The 12,886-nt window shown below is 39.6% G+C and overlaps 1 protein-coding gene and 1 long non-coding RNA gene across 8 annotated transcripts in view; one reads left to right on the top strand and one right to left on the bottom strand.

Moving 5' to 3' along the window:
• The window catches only part of SAP130 (Sin3A associated protein 130), a 94,923-nt gene that overhangs the window by 56,815 nt on the left and 25,222 nt on the right, over positions 1 to 12,886 (top strand). For 6 of the 7 annotated variants that reach the window (XM_047772593.1, XM_047772596.1, XM_047772597.1 and 3 more), the window contains one exon: positions 942 to 1,046. The exons of the other annotated variant lie outside the window; for it this stretch is intronic. In XM_047772593.1, the coding sequence (XP_047628549.1) occupies positions 942 to 1,046 (105 nt within the window). The remainder of the gene's footprint in view (positions 1 to 941; positions 1,047 to 12,886) is intronic. 7 annotated transcript variants of the gene reach the window in all.
• Positions 7,845 to 12,886, bottom strand: part of LOC125123195 (uncharacterized) — a 77,525-nt gene continuing 72,483 nt past the window's right edge. Inside the window, exon 3 of the long non-coding RNA XR_007134003.1 lies at positions 7,845 to 8,068. This is a non-coding gene — a long non-coding RNA (uncharacterized LOC125123195). The remainder of the gene's footprint in view (positions 8,069 to 12,886) is intronic.

Below are 12,886 nucleotides of genomic sequence, written 5' to 3' on the forward strand. Positions count from 1 at the left end.
CACCACCCCCATTGTCTAGTTTCACTTGTTATTCTCTCCTCATTTTCTCTAAGTTGTTACTTGAATCTAAAGGCTTGGTTCGATTTACTTTATTTTTTCCCTTTTGGCAAGACTTTTAGTAGTCTTTTACCAGGAGGAATATGATGTGTGGTGGTCACCTTTTGGAGATGTTGGCTATCCTGATGATCAGGGTCTGGACCCATGAGGAAGTTCTCTGGTCGTCTGGCAGTTAAGACTCAGCACTCTCACCACTGTGGCCTGGGTTCAGACCCTGGTCTTGGAATGGAGATTTCCATATCAAGCTGCCGCAGGCAAAAAACAGTACATGTGTGTATTTGGACCCGTGAATGATTAGACATTGCAAAATGGTGTATTCTGGCTGTAGCCATTTTCTCTCAAACCAGCTCTCTTTTAGCATTTGCTTCCACAGCTCTGATATTTCAGGATCACTGGTGACTTCCACATTGCTAAGCCCCAGTAGTTAGTTATCAGTCTGAGCCACACATGGCCTCTCTCCTGAGTGCCAGTTGCTCACCAGCTACTTTGATCAACTTTTTTCACTTGGCTTCCAGGTACTTGCTCAGGTCAATGTAAGTACATAGATGTAATAATGACTATAAATCTAAATGGACTTGAATATTAATGTTAAGTAGAAAGGAGCTGTGGTAGAAGAAGCAGGTAAAAGAGTCACAATAGTTGCTTCCTAAAAAGAGATGGGCAGGAAGCGGGGAAGGGTGGGAAAAGGATCTGTATTTTGTTAAAAGCTTTTTAGTACTGTTTGGCTTTTTAAGTAATATACCTTTATTACTTTGATAAGATTTTTAAATAACTCGCAAGGTAGTGCTTTAATTTTGCCATAGGTACACTTAACACATGTGTAGTTCTTATCCTTTAATGCCCTCAGACTGTTGTATTCTGGGTTTGTCTCTTGTCTCTTTCAGAATGGCAGTTCGGAAAACCCTTATTCCTCCTCAGCCTCCTGAAGTGGCAAGTCCTCGAGTGGAGAGTTCTATGCGGAGTACGTCTGGGTCACCTAGGCCTGCAGGGTGAGCACATAACTGGAGACAGGAAAGTCTGATCCATGTGACACATTTCACATAATTTGCCCCTGTGCATCTTTTAGAACTACTTTCTAGCTGTGTTATCTGAACACATTTCTCAAACTCTCTGATCCCTATTTATTACCTCATTTGTAAAATGGGCATACAATAACATCTACCTCATAGGATTCTTGTTATTTAAATGAAATGATGCATATAAAGCATTTAGAACAGGGCCTGCCTTGTAGTAAGCACCAGTTATTTTTACTGTCAAAAATGGCATCATGAAAATAGTATATGCTTTTTTCTTTATTCTTTGTCTTCTTAATTCCAAAGGTATTATTTTGGAAAAGAAAATGAGGTAATATAAAAGTATTTAAAGTATGGTAGTTCCCTGGTATTCTAGTGGTTAAGATGTGGTGCTTTCACTGCTTCGGGCCAGGTTCAACCCCAGGTGGAGGAACTGAGATCCCTCTTCAACCCACTTCATGCCATGGCCAAAAAAATATCTATATATAAAGCATAAAGTGAAAATCATTGTCCTGTTCTCCACCCATTTCTCTAGTCCCACTCCCCAGAATAATACTGATCGGTTATAGTTGTGTTAAATATCTTTCAGTATCTTTTTCTATATACACGTATAGATAGGTTCATAGATTCTTAAAAACAAGATTTTGTTGGTTGCTTTATATATTCCATTTTTTTTTCTCTTTACAACCACATTTGTGACATATGGAAGTTCCTGGCCAGGGATGGAATCCAAGCTGCAGCTGCGGCCTGCACCACAGCCATGGCAACATCAGATCCTTAATCCACTGGCAAGGCCAGGGATCAAATCCATATCCTCACAGAGATACCTGGTCCTTAACCTGCTAAGCTATGACAGGAACTCCTACATATTTTTTTTTTAACTTATATTAGTAATAGCTTTCCATGTTAATATATTTAGACCTACTTCTTCATAAAACTTCATTCAAAAAAAAATTGTGGGCCATTCTCATTGTGCCTCAGCAGAAACAAACCTGACTAGTATCCATGAGGATGTAGGTTCAGTCCCTGGCCCTGCTCAGTGAGTTAAGGATCTGGCATTGCCGTGAGCTGTGGTATAGGTCACAGACACAGCTCAGATCCTGTGTTGCTGTGGCTGTGACATAGGCTGACAGGTGTACCTGATTCAACCCCTAGCCTAGGCCCCTAGGTGCGGCCCTAAAAAAACAAAAAAAATTATGAATGCCATGTGTGTGCCAAGTTTTGGAATCTAGGGATGTTGGAATGACTGAAACAAAATGCCAATTCTCTTTAACTATCTAGTGAGTATAGAGTATGTGAAGAAAAAGAAAGCAATGTAAAGGGAATGTAAGTGATGGAGGGAAGGGTGATGACTTTCAGAAATTTGTCTGAGCAGAAGTTTAAAGAGCATAAGGGAGTAAGTCACATGCTCCCTGATGTTAGACTGTTTCAGGCAGAGGAAGGAGCAGGAACCAAGACTTTGATGTAGGAGAACCTGCAGTCACCACTTTGCACACTAGCACAGCAATGTAAAAATAACCATACAGATGGAAACTGTGCATGCTTATTTATGGTTGTTCCATGACCTTAAAAACACTTGTGAAAATAGTTTTAAAAGAACTCTCCTAGTGTCAGTTTCATTACATAGGGAAATGAAAAAAAAAATAGTAAAACTAAAATTTACCTAGTACACTGAGAATTAAAGTGTTTTATTTCTTTCTAAAAGCTGATCAGGAGTACTGTATCCACGTATTCCACATCTTTTTTTTTTTTTTTTTTGGCCTGCACCTGCAGCATGCAAAAGTTTCCAGACCAGGAATTGAACCCGAGCCGCAGAAGTAACAAGGCCGAATCCCTAACTGCTAGGTACCAGGGAACTTCAAGGGTTCTATGTCTGAGCTTCCACAGGTTTTGGGGTCCATGGATTTTGGTATTTGCTGGAGGGTGGGTACCAAGGGACGAGTGTGATTGGAACAGTGCTTGCCTTGTTCACACTGCATAACTTCTGGTACAGAGCAACTTCTGTGCTCTGGTAAATTGTACTCCTTTCTCAGTTTGGATCTGCTCCTGACATTTTACCCTTTGTCTTTACAATATTGTAAATTATCTCCAAGAGTTCCTTAATAGGAAGTTTTTGCCAGCATCACTTCCAGGGATATCTTCATTCTTTTCATCAAAACCATGTGCCTTAACTTATCCTTGGGATCTGGGTGCACTTTTTATAGCGGCATCCTTATCTGTGCTAGCAACTTCACCAGATAGCTTAACATTAATCAGATTAATCCTGACTCTTGAAAAAAGTGAATCCAGCCTTTATTGGCTGTAAGAGGTTATTATTTAAAATTTTCCTTGTAATTTCCATCTTTTTTCACTGTGTCAGTTAATTCAGCACTTCACTGTGGATGATTGGGTTGTTGATGTTTTTACAGTCTTCAGTCCAAAGTAGAAGTAAATGCTCCCATTTCACTATTGTGGCCTTTTGCTCCTACTGCAGTTTCAACTAAAACATTATATGAAATGACTTTACCACCTTTTTTATATTGATTGGGCTTTCTCAATATGGTCCATATTACAGCTTCATACAAGCATAGGTCTCATCCTGTCTTCTCTTTGCTATTGCCATTTTCAGATCTTCCAGTCACATCCCATTTTACCTATAGAATCACCGCTTTTTTTTTTTTTCTTTGCTGCATTTTCATCTTTGTTGACCAGTTCTCTTTCTCTTCTGATCATTCATTTTGGTAAAATCTCGCCTGGGTTTATCTCTGAGAAATGAGACAGCACAACTACATGCTTTGCTGTCTACATGAACTGAGCTACAGATGTGCAGTGCCCAGTCACCAATGTACTTCAAAAGAAGTGATTATGATGTGCACATCTGTAAGTTACAGAGCAATTTGTGGCCTGAAGAGCTAGCAACAGAGTTTGCAGTTAATATACTGTAGTACCTGAAATGTGAAGAGTGTTGGTGGGGACTGGTGGGATATACTTACACATGTAGATGTGAAGGACACACATACCAGTGTTGTGGGAATTGAGCACTGCCTTTATATGAGAAACAAACAAGGAACTGCAAAGGAGAACAGCCTGGAACAGGGAGGGAGTTGGGATGATTGTACAGAATAGTTCACAGATGTAATTGTGTGTGCTGGCCTTTGTGGGCCGTTCAGAGTCCTTTGGATTTTATTCTGAATGAGACCGGGAGCCATCAGAGGGCTAAGGCATAGGAGTGACATGATTTGAGTTATTTCTAAAAGGTTTGCTCTGACTGCTTTGCTGAGAATAAACTGCAAGAAGAGTGGGAGCAGTGAGACAAATGAGCAATGGTAACACCATAGATTATTATCTTAGAGGCTTGGACCAGCATAGAGGTGATAAAAGTCTTAAGAGTTAAGATTCTGGATATGTATTGAAGATACAGCTGTTGGAATTTTCTGAGTGGAGAGAAAGGAGAGGAGTCAAGGAGAGCCATCCATTTTTGCATGCGCAACTGCAGATAAGAGATTATCCTTTCTGGAGTTCCCATCATGAATGTTGCAGGTTCGATCCCTGGCCTCGCTCAGTGGGCTAAGGATCCGGCGTTGCTGTGGGCTGTGGTGTAGGTCGCAGACATGGCTCGTATCCCAAATTGCTGTGGCTGTGGTATAGGCTAGCGGCTACAGCTCTGACTAGACCCCTAGCCTGGGAACCTCCATATGCCACAGGTTCCGCCCTAGAAAAGACAAAAAGACAAAAAAAAAAGAAAAAAGAAATTATCCTTTCTGAAGTGAGGAACCCTGTAGAATACCAAAGTCGGGGGTAGGGATCAAGAGTTTGGTATTAGCTTTTACATTTCAACTGTGGATGTCTGTGACTTCATCCTCAGTATACTCCCAAATCTGTGCTGGCATTGAATGGACAAAACATTATACTGGTGGGGTTTTTCTACTAAATATATTTTGAAGTGTTATTTTCCCAACACAAAAGAGCTTTTCTTCTCAGTGTAACAAAATCAAAATCCTATGTGTAGCAGTAAATAGACAAATTTTATTTATTTCCACTTGATGAGTTACATTTTGTATAAAAGTATACAAATAATGGGTTTTGATTTTTTTTCGGTAGAAAAAATATTGCCTTGATGGCATATTGTGATATAACACTAATTGCTTGTAGCACAGTTAAATGTCTGTATTGAAACCTAATCAGTAGCTGCAGTCTTATAGATGCAAACAAATGTTTACCAAGCATGTATTTTGTATACAATACTGCAAAAAATATGCCGAAGAATGAGCGTATATTAGGTGGATGTACTGTTTCTAGAAACCACAAACTAAGAATGATAGAATATCAAAGTAGTTTAGTATTTGCTAATTTTCCTTTACTCTTTATTTACATAGGGAAGTCATAGGGATTATAAATTCAACTTGAGTAAAGTTTAAAACTATATATTTTATGGGAGTTCCTGTCGTGACTCAGTGGTTAACGAATCCGACTAGGAACCATGAGGTTGCAGGTTCGTTCCCTGGCCTCGCTCAGTGGATTAAGGATCCGGTGTTGTCGTGAGCTGTGGTGTAGGTTGCAGACGTGGCTCGGATCCTGAGTTGCTGTGGCTGTGATATAGGCTGGCAGCTACAGCTCTGATTGGACCCCTAGTCTGGGAACCTTCATGTGCTGCAGGCACAGCCCTAGAAAAGACAAAAAAGGGCAAAAAGAAAACCAAGAAACTATATATTTTATGATAAAGGGCCTTTAACCTAAGATGGCCAGAGGACTGATATTATATATTTACTGTAAAGAGAATTATAAAAGTTTTGTCTTCTTTTTTTTTTCCCTTAGGGCCACATCTATGGCATAGGGAAGTTCCCAGGCTGGGGATCAAATCAGAGCTGCAGCTTCCAGCCTGTGCCACAGCCACAGCAACACCAGATCTCAGCCTCGTCTGTGGCCTATACCACAGCTCATGGCAAGCCAGATCCTTAACCCATTGAGAGGGGCCAGGGATTGAACCTGCGTCCTCATGGATACTAGTTAGGGTCGTTACCACTGAGCCACACAGGGAAGTCCGGAAGTTTTCTTTTTCTGATATTAAAAATTGCTTAATACTTATTTCCATTAACTTCAAAAAAAAAGTTTGGTTTTAAACATTTTATTTTGAGATACTTGGTTAGACACACCCAAATGGAGATGTCAGGTACATAGTTGGATATATAATCCTGAGGTTTGTACAATTCTAGAATTGATAGAGGTCTGTGCTGATAGTTAAGTTTTGGGAATTAAAGCAGGTGCTGGCATTCCTTGTTGTATTGCACTTTGCAGATATTGCAATTTTTGCAAATTGCAGGTTTGTGACAGCCCTGCATCAAGCAAGTCTGTCAGTCCATTGTTTTTTCAGCATTTGCTCACTTTGGTCTCTGTGTCACATCTTGGTAATTCTCACACTATTTCAAATTTTTTCATTATTATTGTATCTGTTATGGTGATCTGTAATTAGTAATCTTTAATGTCACTGCTATGATTCCCTGAATACCCAGATAATGGTTAGGTTTTGTTTTGTTTTTTTCAGCAATAATGTATGTTTTCAATTAAGGCATGTATGTTGGAGGTTTTGTCTTTTTTTTTTTTTTTTCCTTAGGGCTGCTCCTGCAGCATATGGAGGTTCCCAGGCTAGGGGTCTAATCGGAGCTGTAGCTGCTGGCCTGCACCACAGCCACAGCAACACCAGATCCGAGCCATGTCTGCGACCTACACCACAGCTCACGGCAATGCTGGATCCTTAACCCACTGAGCAAGGCCAGGGATCGAACCCGCAACCTCATGGTTCCTAGTTGGATTCGTTAACCACTGAGCCATGACAGGAACTCCTGTTGGGGGTTTTTTAGCTGTAATCCACACTTAATAGACTATAGTAGTGTAAACATAACTTTAAGTGCACTGAGAAACCAAAAAATTTGTATGACTCGCTTTCTGGCAATATTCACTTTATTGCAGTGGTCTGGAACCACACCTACATTATCTCCAAGGTACATTGTATATATGCTTTAACATCATGAGAATGGAAAAGATCCCATTGACAGTGATTATAAATAAAGAATAGAAGTGATACAAGGATCACATCTTAGGACACTCCCTCTTTAAAGGTCATAAAAATGCAAAGGCAGGAGTTCCCGTCGTGGCGCAGTGGTTAACGAATCCGACTAGGAACCATGAGGTTGCGGGTTCGGTCCCTGCCCTTGCTCAGTGGGTTAAGGATCCGGCGTTGCCGTGAGCTGTGGTGTAGGTTGCAGACGCGGCTCAGATCCCGCGTTGCTGTGGCTCTGGCATAGGCCAGCGGCTACAGCTCCGATTTGACCCCTAGCCTGGGAACCTCCATATGCCGCGGGAGCGGCCCAAGAAATAGCAACAACAACAACAACAACAACAAAAAGACAAAAAAAAAATGCAAAGGCAGAAAAGGAGACTGTATTCCTTTGCTCTGTGATGTTCCCAGATGTGTTGGTGCCTTAAATTACTCAATTAATGAACATTTGGGCTATTTCCATTTATCACAATGATCAACAGTACTGCAGTGAATCTCTTTATCTTTGAACACTTTTGTAAACATTTCTCTGGGATGTATTTCTGGAAGTAGAATTGATGGGTCAAAGTAAACATGCAGTTTAAATTCTGACTTCCAATCACTGCCTTTTACATTCTCATAAAACATGTGTTTCCATTTTCTCCACATTATTGCCAACACTAGCTATTAAATTTTATAAATGTAATACTTTATTTTCCATTGTTCTTTAAAAAAGTTTTGAACAAAGTAGCGTATGGAGTTACTTTTTAAATGATAGAAAAAAAAATTAGTTCCTGAAGGTGAAGGACACGCTGTAAAGTACAAGCATATTTCTTATGAGCAGTGTGTGCAGAAACTTGGGTGAGATGGAGCTCCTGTAGACTCTTGCCTGGGCTTAGTATGCTTCAGAGAAGCCAGGGGAAAGGGCCCCACACAGACATGCAGGCTGGCCTTTGTTGCAGTAGGCAGTCTGTTTCTGTGGCACCTGAAAAAAGAGAGCATTTGGATTGTCAAAAACAACCAGCTGAAAGAGCAGTCTCCCCACACTCCCTGCCCAAGGAAAAGGAATCAAGTAAATGGCTGATTTTTGAAATAGCCCAGCTCTTTCACTGATGAGTAATAACAGAAGGATTGATGTGAAGATAATTAAAAGTAGGAAAGAAGCAACTAAATATACTAATGTGTTCACTAAGAACACTGACCAGAAAAAATTTACAGGGGATAGATGAAATTTATAACAAGATATTTGACTGTGAATATAAATTTCTTAATGAAATAACCATCACCTCTATGAAAGAAAACATAAAGGTGATATCCAAAAATTTCCAAGAATAAATAAACAAAACATAAAGAGATGACAGATGAATTGACAGAAGTCAGTAAAACTCTAGAACAAACCATCAGAAAATGAAGACAAAACAGAAAAGTGTAGGCACAGAGGACAGAAATGAAAGAAGTGAACAAAAGGAAACAAAGGTAAAACAAAAACCTATACAGAACATATTATGATACAAGTAAGATCAAACATATGTTATCAGTGTCTCCGAACTCAGTCTTTAACTTTAAATTGATGGCATGTTAATATTCTATCATTAATATATTTTCTAAGTGGTACACAAAATATTGGTCTATTGTATGGTGTCAGCAACTTAGATTCAGTGAAATACTGAAATAGAGTGATGCTGTGTAGAGATGGTGATGTCTGGGTTAGAGCAAGAGGAAAGAAATGTCTCAGTACATCTTTTGAAACATGAATAGTAATTCAGACAAAACATTAAAAAAAAGTTGGAATATTATAAAACAGAAAACAGTGCACTTAGAGAGTAAATCCAAAATCTAGCAAAATAAATTTAAAGCTTGAATTTGAGAAGTCACATAGTACTACAAGGCTACTTCCCATGTTTGCGTAGGATTTCTCTGCCAGTCACTAATCCATCCTCAAACTCTCCAGCAAACCTGTAGAAAAACTGAATAAAGGTAGACCCATCCAATTTCTGTCAGTTTCACTTGTTCTTGGTGGCATCCCTCCAGTCTGCATCGGTTTCTCTCTAGGCTTGATGCCCAGCTTTTGTCCCTGGTGCTGCTTTTTTTGAATTCCCTGCAGCTCATCACCTGGAGCCTGTACGTGTCCTCTTTCTTGGCTTACTCTCTGGATTTGTTAGAGCACCTCTTGTGTAACAGAGAAAGAGTACATATTTTTCAGTTCTATAATTTCCATTTGATTCTTTTTATAACTTTGATTTCTTAACTGAGCTTTTTAATTTTTTTGTCTCACAGGAATTCGTGATTGCTTATTGAAACATTTAAAGATCTCTCTATTAAAGTCCTTGTTAGATAATTGCTGCATTATTCATCTCATACTCAATTTGTGATTTACCTGGCCCTTGATTAGGGGAATGGTTTCCTATTTTAGGCATTATGGACTCCGGAATTTTTGTGGGCTCTTGAACAGTAAAGGTTTGAACGGCACGGGTCCACTTATACACAGATTTTTAAAAATAATTACAGAGTAATATGAACACTATACGCCTATAGAGGTCTGCAGTTGGTTGTAGAACCTCAGGTATGGAAGGTCGCCTGTAAAGTTACACGTGAATTTTCAACTGCACAAGGGTTCTCACCCCTAACCCCTGTGTTGTTCAAGGATCAAGTATATATGCAGCTTTAGTCACCTGTAAAGTTACACGTGGATTTTCAACTGCACAAGTGTTCTCACCCCTAACTCCTGTGTTGTTCAAGGATCAAGTATATATGCAGCTTTATTTTTGCAGTCCTCCTCTCAAACTGCCCCATTTGGGGAAGGGAAAACATTGCCTCGTTACCTCCAATATGGGGGTTGAAGCCCAGGTTCTCTTCTTGGCCCCTGTTGATACAGCTTTAGTAGTGAGGTGAGGGGGAGGGAATTAAGGTGTGTCATTACATCCTGACAAAGTGTGGAAGTCTAGGTTCTCCACAGCCTTTGCTGGAGTGAGTGGGGCCACAGTTGTTTCTGTGATGCTTCACTAGAGTAGAGCAATTATTGTATAAAAGTTTCCATCTTGCTAAGCTGCTCCTTTCTTGGTTCTTTGGCTAGAGGGAGACTTTTCTTGGGACTTCTGTCTGTTCCCTTTGACGTTCCCATGGGCCAGCTCCCCAGCACTCAGTCTGGGATCAGGGAGGCAAAAAGGAATCTCAGTCCTGGTCATTCCCAGTGTCCTGCGATTCCAGCCAGTCTGTCTTCTCATCATCTTCAGCAGCCCTTTATTTTATATGTAATAATAGTGATTCTTAACTATACTTATTAGCAAGAGGAATAGGAAAGTTATGCCATCTTTCCATAAACGGAAGTCCTACCCATACTCTTAAATTATATAATGGCTGGGAGAATTTTAAATTGGAAATAATTCTTTTCTTTCTAGGTGATATCTTCAGTTTTACCTTACAGCATTTTCTCTTTAAGTTCTTAATATGAAAATCTATGAATGTAGAGAAAAATAGAGAAAATAATACTATTCAACCAGATTTAACTGTTTTACAATTTTGCTCATATATTACCCGTTTAGTGCAATTAAATTACAGAGTTTAATTTTTAAATACTTCCTCGTGCATTTTGATTATTATGTGTATTGGTATGTGTTTCCTTCAATTTATCCTGCTTGGGGAAATTGAACTTTTAGATATGTAGCTTTCCCCCACTATCCAAAAGTAGAGTGTTCTATGAAACCTTTTGCAAACTGAAATGGCACAAAGTGAAGAAGTTAGGACACATTTTGCTAAGGGATGCACAAAATACATCAAGATAAAACACAGATGCACCCACAGTCCAGGGCTGTGGCAGCTTAAATCTAGGATGCTGAGTGTAGTTCTCAGAAGGAGCTTGGCAGTGCCACTTTCACTGCTTGAGGTGCAGTGCCTCTAAAAACAGCACACTTCAAAACAAATACTGAACGCTACTGTTAGCTTTTTTCATAAAAGCAAAAATCCTCTTGGGATTTCTTTTGGTTAGTGAAAACAGGTACTAATGTAGATCATTTGCAAAAACGAAGTGACGTAAACTTGCAGCAAGCAGAGGATACCTGTATAGATGCTTTTTGTCAAATTTGGGGAGATTTGGGACATTATTTCTTCACATATCTTTTCTGCCCCTCTCTCGCCTTCTTTTCTGGGATTCCCATTATGCATATATTAGATACGTTTATTACTGTTCAAAGATCCTTGAAGCTGTTTGTTTTCCCTGCTTCTCCCCCCACCCCCTCATTTCTCAGACTGGATAATCTCTCTCAGTTGACCTGTCTTCAAGTTTGTTGACTCCCTTATGCCTGCCAAAATGTGCTTTTGAAAACACTCTAGTATTTTTCCTTTAAGCTTTTATACTTTTCAACTGCAGAATTTCTGTTTGGTCTTTTTTATAATTTCTATTTATATTCTGAATTTATAGAGATGTTTTCATGCCATTCTTTAACCATAATCTAATTTTTGGAACTTATTTTAAATAGCTAAGTTAAATTGTCTGACTAGCAAGTCTAACATCTGTGCTTCCTCAGTGATAGTTTTATTACTTTTTTCCTCTGAACAGTCCTTTCTTGTCTGTTTACATACATACCTCAGAATTTGTTGTCAAAAACTGTTTAAACAGCATAATCTGGCAGCGCTGAAAATCTGATTCCCACCCCTCCCTGGCTTTACTTTTGCTCCTTGTTGTAGTTGTGGTGGTTTAGTAACTTTTCTGAACTAATTCTTTTAAACCTGTGTCTTTGTCTAGTACAACCACTGAAATCTTCACTTGGTTAACTTTATAGTCAGCTGATGAAAGAACAAATTTCTTTAATCCTTAGAACTAATAAGGCACTGTAGGTGTTTGCCTGTAGGTGTTGCACTGGGTATGTCTTGGGTACCCCAGAAACACTCAGGCACTTTACAGCTCTGCCCTAGCCCACTCTTCCTGTGTGCACAGTCTCACAGTCAGCCAGAGTTGAGTGCTTAGGGCCCTTGAGTTCTTCCCTAGGCCCTTTGAGTTCTTCCCTAGGCTGTTGGAGTGTGGAATTCCACAGCCCTGGATGGGTATGCAGACAGTCCTGTGTATTTGTGTTGATTCCTAGACTGCCAGAAATGCTACGTCAGAGCTTTTCACAGCCCCAGTGGATATCACCTTTCAAGTATTTTAGCTAGCTCATTGTCTGCCCTGTTGTCAGCAGAGAACCTGACTGATTGCCTCTAATTTTTTCCAGAAACACGCCTCGGGAAAAGGATGTTTGTGCTGATAAGCTCCAAGTCAGGTCAAATAAGTCAGTCTTACATATGATAATGACCAAACAGGTCCTATAATGGTCATTCTTTGGCGAGGAAGGTTTGTAGTGGTTATGACCCCTCTGGTAGCTGTCAGGCTGCTGGTTTTCACTGGGATGTGGTGTTGGCTGATAAGAGGACTGTTGGAGTGTGGAATTGGAGATGAAAGAATGGAAATAGTGCAGGTTAAAACACCGCAAAATTTACTGTTCTTACCAAGATTCAGTCTGTTTTCTGGAATAATTTTGCCAGATTGTTGATAGCCTTTGATTAATTTCTATGTTCAGAAAAAGTTGTTGTTGTTTGACTTTTCTTTCATTCTTTTTTGGGGGGGGCAATTTTTTTTGTTGCTTTTATGAAAGGGAGTTTTCAGAGATCTTGTTGTGTTTTTGCTGATGTCTCTGGTTACTTCATCTTTTAATTCTCTTTAATTCCAGGATAATTCTTACCTCTGGTAAGAATTTTTTATTTTTAAAATACTTATTTTGGGAGTTCCTGTCGTGGTGCAGTGGTTAATGAACCACCGACTAGGAACCAT

Source organism: Phacochoerus africanus, chromosome 3 (assembly GCF_016906955.1).
Source record: "Phacochoerus africanus isolate WHEZ1 chromosome 3, ROS_Pafr_v1, whole genome shotgun sequence".
Lineage (NCBI taxonomy): Eukaryota > Metazoa > Chordata > Mammalia > Artiodactyla > Suidae > Phacochoerus > Phacochoerus africanus.